The sequence below is a fragment of the Sceloporus undulatus genome, chromosome 3 (genome assembly GCF_019175285.1).
Source record: "Sceloporus undulatus isolate JIND9_A2432 ecotype Alabama chromosome 3, SceUnd_v1.1, whole genome shotgun sequence".
Lineage (NCBI taxonomy): Eukaryota > Metazoa > Chordata > Lepidosauria > Squamata > Phrynosomatidae > Sceloporus > Sceloporus undulatus.
Genome location: NC_056524.1, coordinates 181,653,460 through 181,672,530, shown reverse-complemented (window position 1 = coordinate 181,672,530; position 19,071 = coordinate 181,653,460). Strand labels below are relative to the sequence as shown.

At 38.2% G+C, this 19,071-nt stretch overlaps 1 protein-coding gene across 3 annotated transcripts in view; it reads right to left on the bottom strand.

The window, feature by feature from the left end:
- Positions 1-618: 618 nt before the first annotated feature.
- Positions 619-19,071, bottom strand: part of IDE (insulin degrading enzyme) — an 89,455-nt gene continuing 71,002 nt past the window's right edge. For all 3 annotated transcript variants that reach the window (XM_042459264.1, XM_042459263.1, XM_042459265.1), the window contains exons 19-25: positions 13,801-13,912; positions 12,806-12,973; positions 10,792-11,064; positions 9,938-9,999; positions 8,221-8,293; positions 7,841-7,908; positions 619-5,431 (exon numbers count right to left, since the gene is read on the bottom strand). In XM_042459264.1, coding sequence (XP_042315198.1) covers positions 5,336-5,431; positions 7,841-7,908; positions 8,221-8,293; positions 9,938-9,999; positions 10,792-11,064; positions 12,806-12,973; positions 13,801-13,912 — 852 coding nt within the window. In that variant the 3' untranslated portion in view covers positions 619-5,335. The remainder of the gene's footprint in view (positions 5,432-7,840; positions 7,909-8,220; positions 8,294-9,937; positions 10,000-10,791; positions 11,065-12,805; positions 12,974-13,800; positions 13,913-19,071) is intronic.

Below are 19,071 nucleotides of genomic sequence, written 5' to 3'. Positions count from 1 at the left end.
TACTCTAGATGATCTTACTGTAGCTGTTTGTGTACCTATGTATAACAGGCAAAATAAACAACTGCCTCCAGAGAGCAAAGGAAGTTTAGTGTGCTTTACTAGCTACCATGGCATGATGAAAAAAGCATAGATCTGTAAGTTTCAGCACCAAAATAGAAATCATAAGAAAGTGGATGAATTTTGGAAGAAGCTTTCAAGTGGTGTCTAAACAATTCAAAATGTTTCTCTTGACTTATGCAAGACGTGCCTGACCTGGTTATTTCATTTCATGTGTGCATAATGTTCATTTTGAATAAAACATTTGCTGAAACGTGTTGAAGTGCTCTTCTGTTTTGTGATGTAGGAACTGATCCTTATTCCTTCCATATTATTTCTACCTGTGGTACCAAAGTTTCCATTCCAAAGGTCATGCTCAGAAACACATCTGTTAACTGGTGGCCTTCCTCCTGTATTTGTTTTGAAAAGCTTATTCTGAACAGTCTAAATCATAACATTAAAATTGCCAGCAGCATCATTTAAAAAATAATCTATATATGGAGCTCAACAAAGTCAGTGGTAGTAGAATGACTACTAGTGTTTAACACGGTAAAACTAAAAACAATGGAAAAGCTGCAGAGGTTGTATTCAGATTGTTTATTGTCAAGAGTATGACAAACACTCCTCCATACTATGTCAACATGCACCCAATTCCACATCAACTGCTCAAAATAGCACTTGCAAAAATTACAGTAATCAAGTCATAATTGATGGTTTGTTACACAAATTTTGTTAACGAGCACTAAAACGGAATTACAGTGTACTCTAGGTAGTCTGTTATTGCTTGTTGACACTGCAGCTTTGGATCTACTGGAGAGAATCCACTGATATGCCTGAGTTAACAAACTGCATTGTTCTACCAAACTCAAACTATAAAATGCTGGAGAACACTTAAAACAAGAAATTGAATATTGCTAACAGAGACACTGTGTTCATAGCACATGGACATGTTGATGATACTTTTGAATAAGGCTTATTGTATGACTGATGGTTATTATGGGCACTCCATTAAAGTGTGGAATATAGCCAGCAAAAATGGGTTAGGAAAGCAGTCACAAGATGTATGCTGCAAGCTATTGTGACTTTTCAGCATACCCAATATCCGGTGGCACCCCTCCTCATAGTCCCTCCCAAAAAGGTCTCTGCCAAAGACTGGAGGACCCTTTAGAGTGGCACGCCATTAGGCACAAAAGATTGCTGATGGAAGGGCAAATCAGCAGAACAGTGCTTTGTACGTGTGTTTGGACATATCTGAAGTCCAGGCTCCATATCCATCATTTCAGAATGTAAGAACCAACATGAGTATTTGCTGTATGCTGTGCTAATGTTATGTCACAAAAAGCAAGCATTGCCTCTGTTATCTTATAATCTTAGCACCAATTTTTAATATTAGGCTGGCAAACATTTATTTTCAAATCATTTAAACGTCTGCAGATCTAACTGAAATCAGGTACCTGTTAAATGCTTTCATGCTTGCAATATAAAGATGTCTTCTCCTGCGACAGAACCAGTTTATATGATTGTGTTAAGTTACAATATAAATTCAATGATCTTAAATTACGTGGATATATTAAGGATTATCTTCTATCTCATAAACTAATTTTCTACATAAATTGTTGACAGTTCTTGACCATGGCACCCAATTAAATATCAAATCTCAAAATATATAATTTTGAAGTATGTATTCCAGTTAAAACAGCTATACAAGACATTTTGAACAAAGTAGGGAGACACACAAAAATGGTGTGTTAGTGAAGACAAATCTAAAATCTGTTGAATATTTTGAGGAAAGAGAATTTAACTGTGAAGATAACTATAATAGGATTTCATATATGAAAAATTGTGGTTGTTTTTTGCTGTTAACACCATTGTAAAACAGCACATTTCCCAGTGTGTTTATTCCATTCCTCCAATGAGAGACCCTAAATAATTCCGTAATAATTTTTCAAAACGCTTCTGCCATTATTAATGCCCCAAGTTCTATTAGAGAAAAAAAGGAAAGAAATTCCAAACATACACTCTCTCTTCAAAAAAGCCACCAGTATAGAGAGTGACACTATAGTTGTTTTCACAGTTAAGGAATGACTAACATAAAACCTGGTATTATAAAAGCGATCCTTTCAAAGTCTGTTTCAGTGTTCTCCTAGAGCAGGGGTTTGGAGCCTGTAGATGTTCAGCTGTCACTGGACTAGCATTTCCTATCAATTCTGACTATTGGCCAGGAGGGTAGGGTTGATGGAAGATGGAGTCCAAATGGTGACCTATGGAGGGCCACAGATTCACAAACCTCCCCTTAAGAAAGATTTAGATGAATCTTAAAAATTGCAGAGTCTACATGTCACAAACTTTCTTCTGGAAGATTAATCAAAAGTACTTTGGGTAGGATCCTCATATCAATAGTCTCTAAGAATTGCTCCTGTATAACTCTCCTTGCATTTTGCAGATATAATTCCTCAGCAGATTCCATCCTTAGCACCAATCCTTTGATACGTGAACAGTGCTCACAGGATTAATCCTTGATGCCTGTACCAAAACCTGCATCCCATAAATAAAATTATTTAAATACCACGATATACTTATATAATGGCATCCAGGTTCAAAATACAAATCCATGGTGTGGAAAAACAAACTGATTCTAGAAATTCATTGGGTTCTTTAGACTCTTCCTGACAAATTTAACAAATTATGCCAGTTGTCTGTTGGTGAAGACATCCTCTGAGTGTTAATCATGCTGTTGCATGTTTTCTCCCCCAGCGTGTTGTACAAAATCTGTTATCCATCAAATGACCTCTTTACCATGAATGCAACTATGAATACTGAACTTGTGAAGCATGAAAGGTTGACCTTCAGTAGTGCACACACACATGCCCTAGAGACATTTTGGCCTAGTTCTGTCTTTCAGTTCCCTTTTTTGCTGTAAGAGGTGGCAGAAGTTTTCAAATTTAACAGGGTGAAATCCAGCAACGATGTAACACTATATACTACAAGAGAAGACAGGTCAAGTCTAAGGCTGGTTGTTTACTTTCTACTTTGGCTTATCATCTCTGCTCTGTTCTTGGTTTCCTAGAAGATGAAAGAGACCTTCTTCTTCTGTCAATTAACAAAACAACCAATGTATGTCGGGATCAGTCACAATAAATGTGGGTGGGATAAAACAACCATATTACAGCTGGATCCTGCAAAGCATGTAATCAATGCTCTTAATAGTTATCACTACATACGTCAAATTTCAAAAGGTAAGAGGCACAATTTCTCTTGCAAATACAAACTGGGTCTAGAAATCTATTGGACAGATCCTCATGCCTTGAATGTTTGGAATTTTGAATCTATGTAATGAACATGAGGAAAGTAAATACCTGAAAAAAGCATGCAAATGCCTTTTCTCATCCAAATCTGACTGATAAAATCTTCAGCACCTGATCATTCTCTATGTGCTTTTGGTGGCATAACCCCCATATAGCTTGAAGACTAAAAAAACCCAAACAAATCAACAAAAGAAACCTAAGTTATCATTTCTATGTTTTAAATTTTACATACAAACTTCTTTCATTTGTGCTGTATTCCTTGAAATCAATTGTCATTGGTCTGCTGTTTTGTATCCTGAATTGACTGATATTTTGTGCTATCACTGGCATTTCAGATACCTGAAGTTTCCAAAGACAATAAAGGGAAAGCATTTAGGCTGTGTTTAAAAGACTGATACAAGGTTTTAAGCACAAGAAATTCTGCCTTAGTACATACTCATGTTCTGTACATATTACAATTAATGCAACATGTAACTGCTGGCATGATCTAACAATGTAAATGTACATTGTCTCACATTTAACACTCAAGCCTCAAAAAAATTTCTGTGTACCCTGAAAGCTTTCATCAAGTATTTAAAAAATAATAATGGTAGGTACAGATTATGATACAGTTGGGTGCCATGCTTTGTGGGGCCAATTTTCTGATGCAAGTTTTGTAACCCCATCAAAATGGACATTCAAAATGATGCATCTATGGGATTCAGGAATAGGTTGAGCTGTTTTGATGATAAATGCTAAGAGCTATCTCCCAGCGTGGAAGTATGCCTCATGCCCAGAGTTTAACAAGCTTTTGGCAAGTCATACATAGTAAATAAGGGTTTAAGCCGCCCCTTTGAGTGCCTGACTGGGGCGGTGGCAACTGCATGCCACAGGCCCAATCTGACCTTTTTCTCGACACAAAAAGAAGCGGCAAAATGCCACTCCTTTTTGCGCTGAAAAAATGGTGGCTTTTCCACTACTGCAGCAGCTTTTCGGCACTCCTGTGGTGTGCAAATGTTGTGCCGTCAGAGCACCCCAATGCTGTCCATTGTCTGGGTGGACAGGTGACATGATGGGGCAATGTTGGGGCGTGCATCGTCTAAATGCTATGCCCCCACATTGCCCCCAAGCTGGTATATTGTGCCAATCTTTTCGCCCCTAAGTGAGGGCAAGCCTGAAGGGGATCTAAATCAGTACATGAACAACTGGAAAAAGAAGGGGGGGGGGGGAAACAAACCAATTTTTTTATTGGGGGGGGGAAAAAAAGATTATCTGAGTAACCCTGAGAAATGCAAGGGTTATAAATAGAAGATAACTCAAGTAAGAAAAGGATGCTTACCAAGTGTTTCCAGCATTTTACTAGTCTGAATATAAACCATCCTCAATTGTGTATAAAGATTAAAAGTATGTCAAGACAGCCTAGCAACTCCTCTTCTGCTGAAGACATGTGTTGGCATTTTCTCATTTCCACAGATTTTATACAGAACCAATGAACTTGGTTGCAGTTGAGAATCATTTAAAAACAAAACATTCCATGCTCTTTCTTTCAAAATATCAATATGTGTGTTTTTAATAATGTTTTCCCCCTCCACATTCAATAAAATAAACTCCCAAAATTTTTAATCTTAATGACCATTTATAGGAAAAGCAAGAGGCTTTAAAGTAAAACCAGTCTGTTCAGAAAGCTTCTTCATGTTCCATTTTGCAAACAAAATCATTGAAGGGCCACACTATTGTTAAATATACCATACCTACACAGACCTTTGAATATACCACTTGATTTGGGTCTCCAAGAGAGGCTCTACAATAAACATGACATATGACTACAGCCTATTTGCCTAATTTGCTGAATCTTTATCACACCATTTATGCTGCATGAACCTAGAAGGAATCAGGTACCCTCATATTGGACAGATCTCTTTGTCCTAATAACAATTTAAGATGCTTGTTCATTATGAAAACCCACTGAGGTCAAATAAGAATGATCCTCTTCCAGTTCTTCACCCAGCAAGTCTTCACAGTTTTGCAGCCATGAAATTGATATGAGGTTTCACCAGAGGAAAGAGTGGTAGACTGCGCTTGAACTCTGTCATGTTCTGAATCACATCAGGCTGCAAATAAGCATTTTAAGAAAGATACACTGAGAATGTTGTACACATAGTCATGGTGGCAAATTCATTTTTATAATCAACTGAAGAGTAACTGCATCCCTAATTTGGACGATCAAAAAGTAGACAAATCTAAGCTGTGTTACACGAAACTACTTTAAAACAGGAGTGAACAAAGTTAGGCCCGCTAGCCATTGCTGGACTGTAGCTTCTAGCAGCCCTGGTTGACACAGCCAATAGAACAGAATGCTGGGAGCTCCAGTCCAATAATATCTGTAAAGCCAATGTTCCTGTGATAAACAAAGATTATAAGATTACAAAGACATATTCCAAATAGATTATGCCAGAAGCTTTGTTTTAGAACAGCAACAATAAACCATTTCAAGAGAAATACCCAAGGTTGGATAATTACCAAATGATACATAGGGAGAAAGTACTAGCTCATGAGGACTGACCAAATTTGAGACAAGACTAATCTTTGGAACCTGTTTCTGTTGTTAGAGATTATCCGTGGAACATGTGAAACAGTATGTCTTTGAATATTATGCCAATTCCCTTCATGACTAAATAGATGTTAGCAAACCATCAAGCATCTAGAAGGGAGAGGCCTTCTCAGGCAGGCGGTTGGCCTAGCATTTCTCCACCAAGAAACCAGCCATGTCTGAACTATTTGACAAACATTTGGGAATAGTATAGAACAAGGACTAAAATGGGTTCTAGGCCAAAGAATGGCGTCTAAAAGAAAACAACCAAATTAAGGCGAAACAATCTAATGATACTGTGATCAAACATTTGGCAATAGGGGTACTATCATCTCCACATAACATTTACATTATTGTCTATTATTTTAAGACCATCAAAAGGCTAGTCTTTGCAAATTAGCCTAAATACAACAGAAGCCCCATGACAATAAGCAAGGTATTGCATTGTAGTGACCTATGTAACCTTTCTGGCTATGTACAGCTGAGCTCTACAAATCACGATACAGAGCACAACATCTATATCTGCAAGCATCAGTAGAGGATAGTTCTTTCTTTCTTCATGGTAATATGGTTTCCCAGGAGTGATTAAGTCATTCTACACAATTTACTTACATGTAAAAGAGCTTTTACTGTTTCAGTGGGTCAAATATAAAACAATTAAAATATAAACATGGTCTTCAAGCTATCTTGACAACAGTGCCTTACTCTGAAGGAGGCATTTGAGTGAGCCATTGATTGGGTGTGGTCAGTTGATGTCTCTGAAGACCTCTGCCACTACTTTTTTCTCACAGCAAATACTGAGGAAAGCAGGAAATAAGCTCTCTGAAGTGTCTGGCCTGATGCTGCAGCTCTGAGAGGTCCTCAGAGTGAAGCACTTCTTTGCCACATGTTTCTCTGCTGTGGTAATGTCACAATAGCAAAACATTCAAGCACAGCTCTCCAGATAGCCTAATAGGCCCAAATGCCTCATTCTTAAAGAGATCATTAAAGTTTCATGGAAACCCCCTGTTTCACTATAGCACATGCGGTCTCCATGGCTATGCCAGCTGCAATGCCTTGCTTCAAAATTACTCATGTACAGGGGTTAAAGAGTGGAGGAAGAAGCTGAGGTACAGCTAGTGCAGAGCAAGGAAGCACGTTCTTGTGCTGCTGCTAAATTTCACATTTCTTTCTCAAAAGCAGTTGTCACCCTTAAGATGCAATCCTAGACATATTTGCCTGGATCCCTAGACAGCAATCCTACATACACTTGCTCATTTAAACACAGTTGCATTTACTTCTGGGTAAGATTGCCATTTATCTCAGAAAACCTGGACAACCCTGAATTAAAGGGACTAAAAAATGTCCCAGCCAGCTGGGCCAGTTGAAGTAGTAAATCCCAGATTTCTCCTTCACTGTAAACCAATAAGTAGATAAAATGTGGCAGTGGCAATGAAGCAGGAAACTGTGTAAAAAGACTGGCACTGGTGGGAACCTCATCCTGCCCTGTAGGCTGTGGCTACTACTACAAAGGCGTAATATTGCCACCTTATTCTTTAATTCTCTTCCTCCTTACCCCAAACAGGGCTAAAAGATGGGAAAGGAAAAGAGGCTAGCAAAGATGGCTGTGAGTTGCGTGGTGATTGTGTTGGCAGCTTGAACTTAGGGCTAGACTGCTGACTGGGACATTCCAAACAGTCTTAAAGAGAGTAAAGGGAGTCTCTTTAATCTCTGGGGCTGCTTGGTAGCTTCCCTTACTTCACGCCAGCTGGGTTAGGGGAAAAAAAGAGCTCTTAGCTTTGTACTGGCATTGAAGTTGAAGCATAATGGTAGAAAAAATGCAATGATTAATGTGTTGAATTTGCATAATTAGAATGCAAATTATATACTTAATTATAATAAATTGCACAATATCCAAATTAGATGTCAGGATATGAGGGACTTATTTTACCTGTGGCAGTGGTGGTGCTGGTGCCAGGTTTACATCATTTTGACACGGAAATTCTCCCACAACAGGGCCTATTCAATAACAACAATAAACACATCTAAGTCTCTGTTAAAATATTCCAGTAAATATACAAATTCTGCATAGAATGTTTAAGGCAAACAACTGAGCAGGACTTCTTTCCCTGTCTGGAAATTGTGAACCCCAAATCTTTTCCAACATTAACTACGTATTTTTCTGGTCTAACATGCATAAATATACTTCTACCCATCCACTAGAGGTCATAAAAATCCTTCATGAATGCTTGCTCTACACTACCAACTGCTCTTCTGTGCAGACTTGAAGAGATTCTAGGGGAAAAAAATAATAATGCTGTAAATACTCACATGAATCCATTTCCCTTGCTAATACATGTACTGATACTTTGTGCCTTCTCTGAGCATCTACTGCCAACATCTCCTACAGGGGAAAAAACATAGCCAGTTGTTCTCAGAGAAATTATGTTTGTTTGAGTATTTATATCTCATCTTATATCCAAGGATTACATGGTAATGCACAAATTTAAGATGTGCATCCCAATTTAAGATGAGAAACAATAACATTAATTTTATAAGATTAAAAATATATTAAAAAATTTATTACTTAGAACCGGACAATTTAAATCAGTTAAAGTAATTTAAAATAATGCTGACTATCGCACATGTGCAAACTGGAAAAAAATTAATTAGATTCCAAAGTCTTTATTTAAAAGCTATGCTTTGTCTTGACACCAGAGTAACATCAGCACTGCTACCAATCTGAAAAAGAAAAAAAAAACCATTCCACAACCAGAGTGCCAGAGCAGAGAAGGCCCTCTCCCCTGTACTTCCACAATGCATTCTCCCCACTGGGGAGCTGGGCCCCTTCAACAGACTTCAGTTCTTGGGAAGGAATAGACAAGGAGAGGTCCTCCTACAGGTATCAAAGCCATTTAGATCTTGAAATACAGTATTATCACTAGCAATCTGAATTCTGACTGGAAGTGTACTGGCAGCCTGTGTAATTCCTTTAAAATTGGTGTCATATGGTTTCCCTATACTGTTCCAGTTTTTATATTAACTGCATTTTCATGGGTTATTTTCAAGGGCAGCCCCAGACAAAATGAATTGCAGTAGTTTAACTGACAGGCCATCGGTGCACTATTATGGCTAGGTTATCCCTGTCCAGGAATGGGCAACTACCTCAACTCTCCAAGGAACATGCAGGATATACCATTTCATTGGCATCTCCCACCTTCCAAATAATCAGAGTGTTTTCTATTTACTGTAAAGTTTTAAATTTTGAGTCAGCAACTCCAAGGTAAGCATTGGAACATTATCAGTTTTGGAATTAATTCTGGATTATTGCCCCACCAGAGCTGTTTGCAAGGTATAATGGAAATAAGTATGGTTGTGGAGACATTTTCAGGATTACCTTGCAGAACCTGGTTAAAGGTTAAAGGAAGGGGTTGTTCTTCCCTTTCCTCTCATTTTTGTGCCATCATTTTATTGTCTGCAGATTATATAATATGATTATTCGCATAAAAAGATTTGGGGGGAAACAGGGCTACCCCCACTTTTACTGTGAATTATGCTGACTGTGTAAACAAAATAAAGTAACCAAGTATTATGGATTAATTAATTCTCTTTAAGCACACCACACTGACGTGTCAAATGGAAAATATAATTCTGCTGAGTGACTATAAATAATCAGAAGCCTAAACCCAATTACAAGTCTCAACAAGCAAATGATGAATGGAAAATCAACGTATATAAATTCCATTGCTTCAATGACTTTCCTGTAGACCGACATTGTTACTGGATTAAGACAAGTGAATAATATTTTTTTAACTGGCCAAAAGAATCTGGGGGGAAAAATGAGGAAATGATAAATGTACCATTATCACAGCTAGGAAAGTAAGCAAGCCTCAACTATTATGCTTGGCCTATCTGAGCTAAAAAATAACAGACTTTACCACATTTTATATGTTCTATTACTTATGTTATAATAATTTACTTTAAATTTCACACAAAAATCTCCTAATATTTCTCAATAAATTAATCAGAAATATTATGATAACCTTACCTTATAAAAGTGCATTATGTCATCCTTTGTAAGAGTTTTGAGAAATGCCACTTCAATGTTATCTGGACAACAATGATGATAAATACAATTATGCATAGCTTTCATATTTTTAAAAAATTGTATAAACTCAGCATGTTTGCCATTGAAACTATTGCTATCCTGAATGATACATGTGTTTTTTGGAACATGCAACATTCCCAGTCCTTAACCATGGCTAAGGGATTAGTAGTGTTAAATTTCCATCAAGACTTTTTCACAGTCTGGTGGAAAGAAAGGGATACAGCAGCCCTGGGATATCTGGAGTGTAACATCTTCGCTTTCAAAAGTATAGAGTACAATATTTGTTGCACTTTGCCTTCAAGTCTTTTCTGACTTATGGCAACAGTAAGGCAAACTTATTACAGGGTTTCTTGGCAGAATTTGTTCAGAGAGGCTTTGCCCTTGTCTTCCACCTGAGACTGAGAGAGTGTGACTTGCCCAAGGTCACCCAGAGGGCTTCCATGGTTGAGCAGAGATTCAAACTCTGGTTTCCCAGTGTCCTAGTTCAACGCTCAAGCCACTATGCCACACCGGCTCTCTCTATAACAGCAAATTTCTTTAAAATGGGCACTAAAACCCATGCTAGCCTTCCAGAGCTTGGAAAAGATATATTTTTTTACTGCAATTCTTCAAATCTCTCAGCCAGCTGCAGTTCAAAAACAAAGATTTTCCAGGTTTTGCTCATGAAAGTAAATATTATTTTATTATTTGTGGTAGCTATATTAGACAGTTTGATATTTTTTTACTTTCATTAAGTTTTTATCTGGAAATGTTGCTTTACCAGTTGGGGAGGGGATGAATCATCTTCTTCTTACCTCTGTCAAAGTTATATTGCTGGGAAATTATTTCACCCCAGTACTTTGCACACTCAGCAGACAGTTTCTTTGGTTTGTCAAGGCGACGAATAGCTAAAGCCTGGATATGCTTTTGGAATGCTTCTTCTGACATCTCTTCTATACACTTCTCCATGGTTTTTAAGAAAGCTTCAACCCTGCTTTCCAAGTAGTGTGGAGGCTTCTCTGACTGGATGATAAACCGCAGTCCTTGGATACCATTAGCTCGCCGTGGACCACTGAACACAATGTACCCTTGAAAAAACACAAGCAAATTAAGCCTATTAGCTCTCACCAAATAAAACAGAGTAGAAAACAAACAAACAAACAAAAACACCAGCTATTGTATTGGCAGTACACTGACCACTTTTCATATTTAAAAGAAACATTCACAGACTGTTGATTCATCCAAAGTCCTGGAGGTTTTTATCTTCGGTTATAGTAAGTACAATATAAAAGAGCATACATACATATACAGTGCACCTGCGCCATATGGGCATGTAATACGTGGCTTTCAGGTGACGCTGAAGCCACGCACCAGAAGTAGCAATGGTGCACTGTGCTGTGCTGCTCCACATGCACGAGCCCCATTGTTTTCAATGGGGCTCGAGCATACACAGTATTTCCCTTATGCAGGCAGTCCGGAACAGATCCCTGCATAAGGGAAGGGCTGGCTGTACATTCCTTTCTGACCTTCAATCAACTTCAATGCCTGACTCACAGCTACAAACTAAAACACAGTAGCTCACAGCAATAACCTGCTGCTCCAACAAAAGCTCACAACCAACCGAACATTCCAACTGTGACCAGTCTCCTGGTCTACTAATGTAGAATGTTGACTATGCACTCCCATTCTTCCTTTTTCCCAAGCCAATATCAGTCATGGCTTCAGATGCAGCAGAAGATTTGCAACTATACTTTTCTTCAACCTCACTTAAGGTTGATCTGTTAGTTACTAAATAGGCTGATGGCGGATTTCACATTAATGTGCATTTTATACCATAAAAAACAGCAGACAGATTAAAAACCTACACATCATTTTTACAATTCTGCTTTATCTTTTCTGCAAAGATGATTTAAATCTGATTTACCACTGTATGGGAAGAATTCTAAATAGGTAATGGGACTCTATAGTCATCATACTCCCAGCGCATAACACTGATGAGATTTGTCCAAAGCCTACAGGGAGTTGAATATATTACACTGCTGACATCTTCAAATAACATTGGTTGCAAATGTCAGCAAACAGTGGGGAAAGACTGGTTGTTTGAATACCCCATTCCTTTGTATTTAAAGTACACAACTGTATAATTGATGTGGACCTGTAAACTGAGTTCCTATTATCATTTTTTGCTTGTTTTATTTGCATTTTAACTATATCTGGCGTAGGACTGAAAAGCAGCATATAGACAAACTTCAACTGGGTTTTTAAGAAGTAATTACACAAAGGAATACTACCCCATCCTGTTAATGAGCCTGCTATTTTAAATCTAATTTTGTGAGAAAAACAGTGCATTCAAGCTCAACTTTATAATTAAGTACTGTATTCAAAACATTATATAAAATGTGTGTCCAAATTACTTAGAGTCTATCCACACTGCAGAAATAATCTGGTTTGACACCACTTTAATTGCCATGGCTCAATGCTATGGAATTCTGGGAATTGGATTTTCTAGTTACAATTCCCAGAATTAAATAGTATTGAGCCATGGCAGTTAAAGTGGTGTCAAACTGGATTATTTCTGCAGTGTGGATGCAGCACTGCTATGAAGTATCAAAGTAATCAAAACAACAATGCTGAATTGCAGTAAGTACTGTAATTAGGCACACTCATTGCATCTTATCATTGGTTAGTTGCCCTTAACCAGAGCATTGGGTTAAAACTATGAGTAGAATTCTTTGTAAAAAGCAGAAACAAAAAGTCCACCATCACTGACAATTTCAGGTTATATACTGATCTACAGAGAGAGAGAGAGAGAAGGAACCAAAAGCTCACCTAACTGCTCCTTAGTGCGCAGGGTATTGAAGCAAGGCTCTGAGATAATCTGACAGAAAAGTTCCAAAAACATATTCTCTGAGGTGCTTTGCATATCTGTTTGATAATATATTTCTATACCGCAATTATTATGAACTTCATTCCTCTGTTGATAAACGAACCAACCTCCTACAAAAACATAGAAGATATACAAAAGGTCATTCTGAAAGACAGTCAAAGGACTGAGCCCTTAATACAAACAAAATGTGAGCTGAAGATGTCACATATCCTTTGCTGCAGAGTAGTTTGCTGCAGTGGTTCTCAGCCTTTAGTTCTCCAGATGTTTTGTACTTCAACTCCAAGAAGCCCCAACCAGCAAGGTCAGTGTTATGTCAGATGGTCAGAGTTTTTAACCCAAAACAGTTGGATGGGCTCTATATTGGTACAGAGCACTACATATATCCAAGACATGGATGAGGGCCAAAGACAGACAGTATATTTCTAGCAATCAGTTGTTTCCGTAAGCAAAGGACTTTGACATTCAACAATAACGTTGATCAAATACATAAATATCTCAAAACAATGCAAAAGAGGGGTTTGATAAACAACACTTTCAGTGTGTATATTAGCGATCTATCAATCTGCAACTCGAAATGTTTCTATCAGTTTTATTATTCCACACTGCATAACTCATAGCTGTGAATAAATTCTGGATATATATTTGAAAGTCAAATAGTGAGAATTGAACATTTCATTTGCATAATTATTCTACATTGTATTCAATGAGCCAGGGTCCCCCCCCCCCCCCAGCCGAATGCTACAAACAGGAGTGGTTTATTTCTGCAAACAAATCACACTGGCATTGATTCTGAAAGATTCTGCAGTGTCAGTTTCCAAAAACAAATTAGAGATGATAGAAAGGATATTTGTCCCCAGATTTTTTTCAGTTTTTATGCATTGCAAATCTTAGTTTTAAATGAACCATTTTATGGTTTACATCTAGAAGGACAACTTACTGTCAGGCAGCTGCACTTCTCTGTATCGTACAAGCTGACTGGGAAGCAGAGGCTTTGTGTGAGCATGCTCAATGAGGGTATCTTCAACCATCTGCATTATTCCTAGCGCAGCCTGAAGAAAAGAAATTCATTGCAGATTTTATTCATGATAATAATTTTCCATTTGGTAAAGCACAGAATTATAACAGCACTGAGGAAATGGAAAAATTAGGAATGAAAAGGAGATGATTAGCTGCAATAGATCAAATGCAAATATTTTTTTAAAAGTTGAGTATGTATGTGGCCACTATGGAACATTCAGAATTGAAAAACAGAATTATCTATGTATGTCTGTATTATATTTTAAATGCTTAAAGAAAAAAGATTGGGGGGGAGGGGGAGGAATCCAGCCTTCTTAATCGTCACACTTTTTAAAATATCTTGAGGCTGAAATGTCTTTTAGACCTCGCTGTCTTCATTTACTGTAAATTTCCCAAGCCACTTCCAGTTCAAAGGCTCTGTATCATGGTACCCTATTCTGCTCTTTCTTTGATATCTTCTGTGCACAGGTCTGGGAAGGTAGCAGAACCAAATGCTTCCACTAAGCTGACTCATTTTCTGCTTGAAAACATTAAACTCTACATCCATGGTCTGCCTGAACCTATAGCTATGAAAGAGTTGTTTCTTCACCTCATGGATGATGTAAAGCAACTGGACAAACAGCATAATGCCTTTTGTATCTCAATGTTTAAAATAATCTGTACAGCAATTCTTCTTACTTTATGGACTAGATATCTAAGTGAATTAAAGAAAGTAGAAATTAAGGAAAATGAAAAGACCCTTAGAAGAGTGAATAATTTTTTTACAAAATGTCTTAAGTAATAGTTGTTGTTTGTTGTTAACTGCCCTCGAGTCCATCTTGACCCATGGCGACCCTGCTGATGAGACATCTCAAAGACCCTCTGTCCTCCACTGCTCTACTCAACTCCTGCAAACCCATGCTCATTATCTCTTTAATAGAGTCCATCCATCTGGCATGTGGTCTTCCTCTCTTTCTACTTCCTTCTACCTTTCCTAGCATTACTATTTTTTCCAGTCATTCATACCTTCTCATGATGTGTCCAAAGTATGACAACCTCAGTTTTGTCATCTTGGCTTCTAAGGAGATTTGTGGCTTGATCTGCTCCAGGGCTCACTTGTTAGTCTTTTTGTCTGTCCATGGAATCCTTAGCTCTCTTCTCCAGCACCACATTTCAAATGAGTTGATTTTCGCCCTATCCTCCTTCTTAACTGTCCAACTCCCAGATCCATACATGGCAATAGGGAATACAATGACTTGTACGATTCTAACTTTTGTGCTCAGTTGTATATCCTTGCATTTTAAGTTGTTCTCTAGTTCCTTAATAGCTGTCTTTCCCATTCTTAATCTTCTTCTGATTTCCTGGCTGCAGTCTCCATTTCTATCAATGTTTGATCCCAGGTATGAGAATTCTTTTACTATTTCTATTTCTTCATTGTCTAATTCACATTTGTGTAGGTTCTCTGTGGTAATTATTTTTGTTTTTTGTTTTTTTATGTTCAACAATAGGTCTGCCTTTGCACTTTCTTCCTTGATCTTTCTTAGTAGTTGTTCCAGGTCTTTGAGGTTTTCTGCTAGTATTATGGTGTCATCTGCATATCTCAGATTGTTGATATTCCTTCCTCATATTTTCACTCCTCCTTCTTCTGTGTCCAAGCCTGCTTTTCTTACAATATGTTTTGTGCAGTGTGCCCTTCCCTTGCACGGGGGATCTGTTCTGGAACCCCTCCCCGCATAAGCGAAAAACGCGTATGCTCAAGCCACATTAGAATGGGGCTAGTGCATGCGGCGCTCTGTGGGGCGCGCGCCATGGGCACTCGCCCTATTACTTCTTCCTGGCACGCCAAGGCTTCTTCCAGTGCAGGCTTCCAGCGTATATTGGAAGGCGCGTAGGCCATGCACACGTATAACACTGGGACACTGTATATAAGTTGAACAGTTAGGGTGATAAGATGCAGCCTTATCTGACTGCTTTGCCAATTGGGAACCATTCTGTTTCTCCATGTTCTGTTCTGACAGTAGCCTCTTGTCCTGAGTACAGATTCCTCATCAAGACTATCAGATGTGTTGGCATTCCCATATCTTTAAGGGTGTCCCATAGCCTTTCATGATCTATGCAGTTAAAGGCTTTGCTGTGAAAAGCACATGCTGATTTTCTTGTGGAACTCCCTGCTTCACTCCATTATCCATTGTATGTTTGCAATGTGTTCTCTAGTGCCTCTTCCTTTCCTGAACCCCACTTGGACCTCTGGGATTTCTCTCTCCATTTTATGGTCGGAGTCTATGTTATAGAATTCTGAGCATAATTTTGCTTGCATGGGATATTAGTACTATGGTTCTATAGTTGCTGCAATCTTTTGTGTCTCCTTTTTTGTGGATGGGGATGTATATTGATTGTTTAGTGAACTGTTTTTACTGACTGAAAACAAAAACATTAGATTGGAGTCAAAATTAAATACTTCAATCCAGAAAGAATTAAAGCTTTTAAAAGCAGACTCTGTTAACTCCTGTTGAGTTTGACATCTGGCAACCCCAAGAATGAAAAATCTTTGTGACTCTCAGTGTCTTCATTGTCTACTTTAAAGTTATGTAAATAATCTGTGGTCATTATTTTTATTTTCTTAATGTTAAACTATAAACCTGCCTTTGCACTTTCTCCCTTGACTTTCTTCAGTAATTATTCCAAGTCTTTGCTATTTTCTGCTAGTAATATGGTATCATCTGCATATCTTAAATTATTGATGTTCCTTTCTCCAATTTTCACACTTTCTTTCTCAGAGTCTAATCCAGTTTTACATATGATATAGTCAGCATTCAAGTTAAACAGATAAGGTGATAAAATTCAGCCTTGTCTGACCCCTTTGTCAATTGGAAACCATTCTGTTTATCCATATTCTGTCCTGAAAGTGGTGTCTTACCCTGAGTACTGGTTGTGTGTATATGTATGTGCCTTCGCCTGTTGATCTATGGTGACCCCATGAATTTCATAAGGTTTTCTTAGGCAAGGAATACTCAGAGGTGGTTTTGCCAGTTCCTTCCTCTGAAATATAGCCTACGGATGTTTTTCAAGTTGTATTTTGGCATGATGCTTGATTTACTATTCTTATTTATCTTTACTTTGAACTTCTGTTCTTCTTTAGCTTTCTGTGAATTTCTGATAATAGCACATCACGGTCTGTGCCACATTCTGTTCCTTGTCTTCTTTTTGCAGAAAGAATGAAGGTTCTCCATCTTTTGCTTCCAATTATGTAGTCTATTTTATTTTGATACTGGCAACCAGGTGAATGTGTATGTGATGAACAAACTGTTGGCCTCAGCCAATCAGTTGTTTTCCTGCATCATTTCTTGATCCTAGGCCAAAGTCTCCTATTTATTTATTTATTTTTTGTGGGTGTTTCGGGCTATGTGGGTTATGTGTAAAATGCCATGGATGCTGGCCATGAAAGCCTTCGTCTCCTATGTTTGGTTCTGCTCTGTTTTCTACTTTTGCATTCCAATTGCCTTTGATTATCAACATCAATTGTGATCAATTTCCTCCTGACCCCAAAACAGAACGTTTCAATTTCTTCCTCTTCTGCATCTATAGTTAGGGCATAAACGTGGATTATGGCTATATTGCAAGGATTTCCTTAAGTTTTATTGATATCAGTCAGTCAGACTTTGTATTATATCCCTTAACTGTTTCTGCTACATTTCTCCTCACTATTAATACCTCCTCATTTCTTTTTAGATTTGCATTTCCTGAGTAAAACATTGTGTAATTATCTGACTCAAATGTCCCATTCCTGTCCATTTTAGGTCACTCACCCCAAGGACTGCAATATTTATACACTTCTTGTTTTATAATCTGTAGCTTCCTTCCCTCATTCATTTTTCTCACAATCCATGTTCCTGTAATATGTGTTGGGCAGCTTTGGAATTTTCTTTCACCTCTGAGCATGCCAACAAATGAGTATAATTTGCCTTTAGTCCAGCTGCATCATTAGCAACCGTGCACTCATAGTTGTCCTCTGCTCGTTGTGCCATCCAACTTGGGGAACCTGGTAGTCTCATCTTCTAGCACTCTCTCTTGTTTCATTTTGGATTGTTTCATCATAGGATTTTCATGGTAAAAGATATTCAAAAAGAGGTTTATTGGTGCCTCTTTCTTCACAGAACTAACAAGTGTTAGCTTTGGTGCCACTGCCAGTATTTATGAGAGATCCTCCATGAGTGCACGGCAGCAAATGATCAACTCCTACTACTAGTGCTGCCCAGTTGATATCTGGCACATTTAGTCTGGCTCCTCAGCAAAACCCTGTCTGATGTGGGAGACCCTATCAGCAGTGTTACCAGTGGCATAGCCTCTTGCCTCACAGGAACATGCAATCTCACCATCACAGAAAGCAAGTGCCTTGGTGCACTGTCAAAACTCTAAAGGCTTCTGAAAGGGTGGTTGCACTCTGATGTGTAACTTCAAACAAGGACTAAGTTGGACTGACCTGCATCATGTGATCTAATTCAAAATGTGCTGGCCAATTCAGAAAACAAAATCTTTCCAGTTGTACTCTTAGAACTTCACAAAAAGACAGTCCCTGTTTTCCCCCTGGTTGACAGGATTGGATCCAGACTTAATCATACTTTATGCAGACCCATGGAAATCTCTGGGACTTAAGGTGGTCATGACTTATTTATCCCATTGATTTCAATTGCTCTATTCTAGAATTGTGCTTTTTAGCACTGTTGCAAGAACATGCTTCCAGTTCTTGTTTTATGTGGTAATATAAGCAATCCTGTTCAAATAAATGTACTAAGGCCTGTTACAGACTGCCAAAATAAAGCTGCTTCGGGTCTCTTTAGAGGTATGCTATTTAAATGATGCATGGGTCCTAAGAGTTTGGAGGTCGCTCCAAAGCCACACTCCATTCCTAAGCACTGGAGTGCAGTTTTGGTGCAGCTTCCGGATTCTTAGGATGCATTTAAACAGCATACCTCCAAAGAGACCCGAAGCAGCTTTATTTTGGCAGTCTGTAACAGGCCCAAGTTACAAATAGTATTGACATACTTTTCACTGCCCTAGAGCTACAAGGTTCATAAGCTGTAAGGGAGACCACCAAAAGGATCTGAAAGAAAGTACAGCCTAAGAAAGGCACAATTTTCTTCCAGTGCATATTCCTTGTCTCACTAAGAAATGTGACTGAATCTGTGTAGTCCAACACCTATGGCAGTAATAA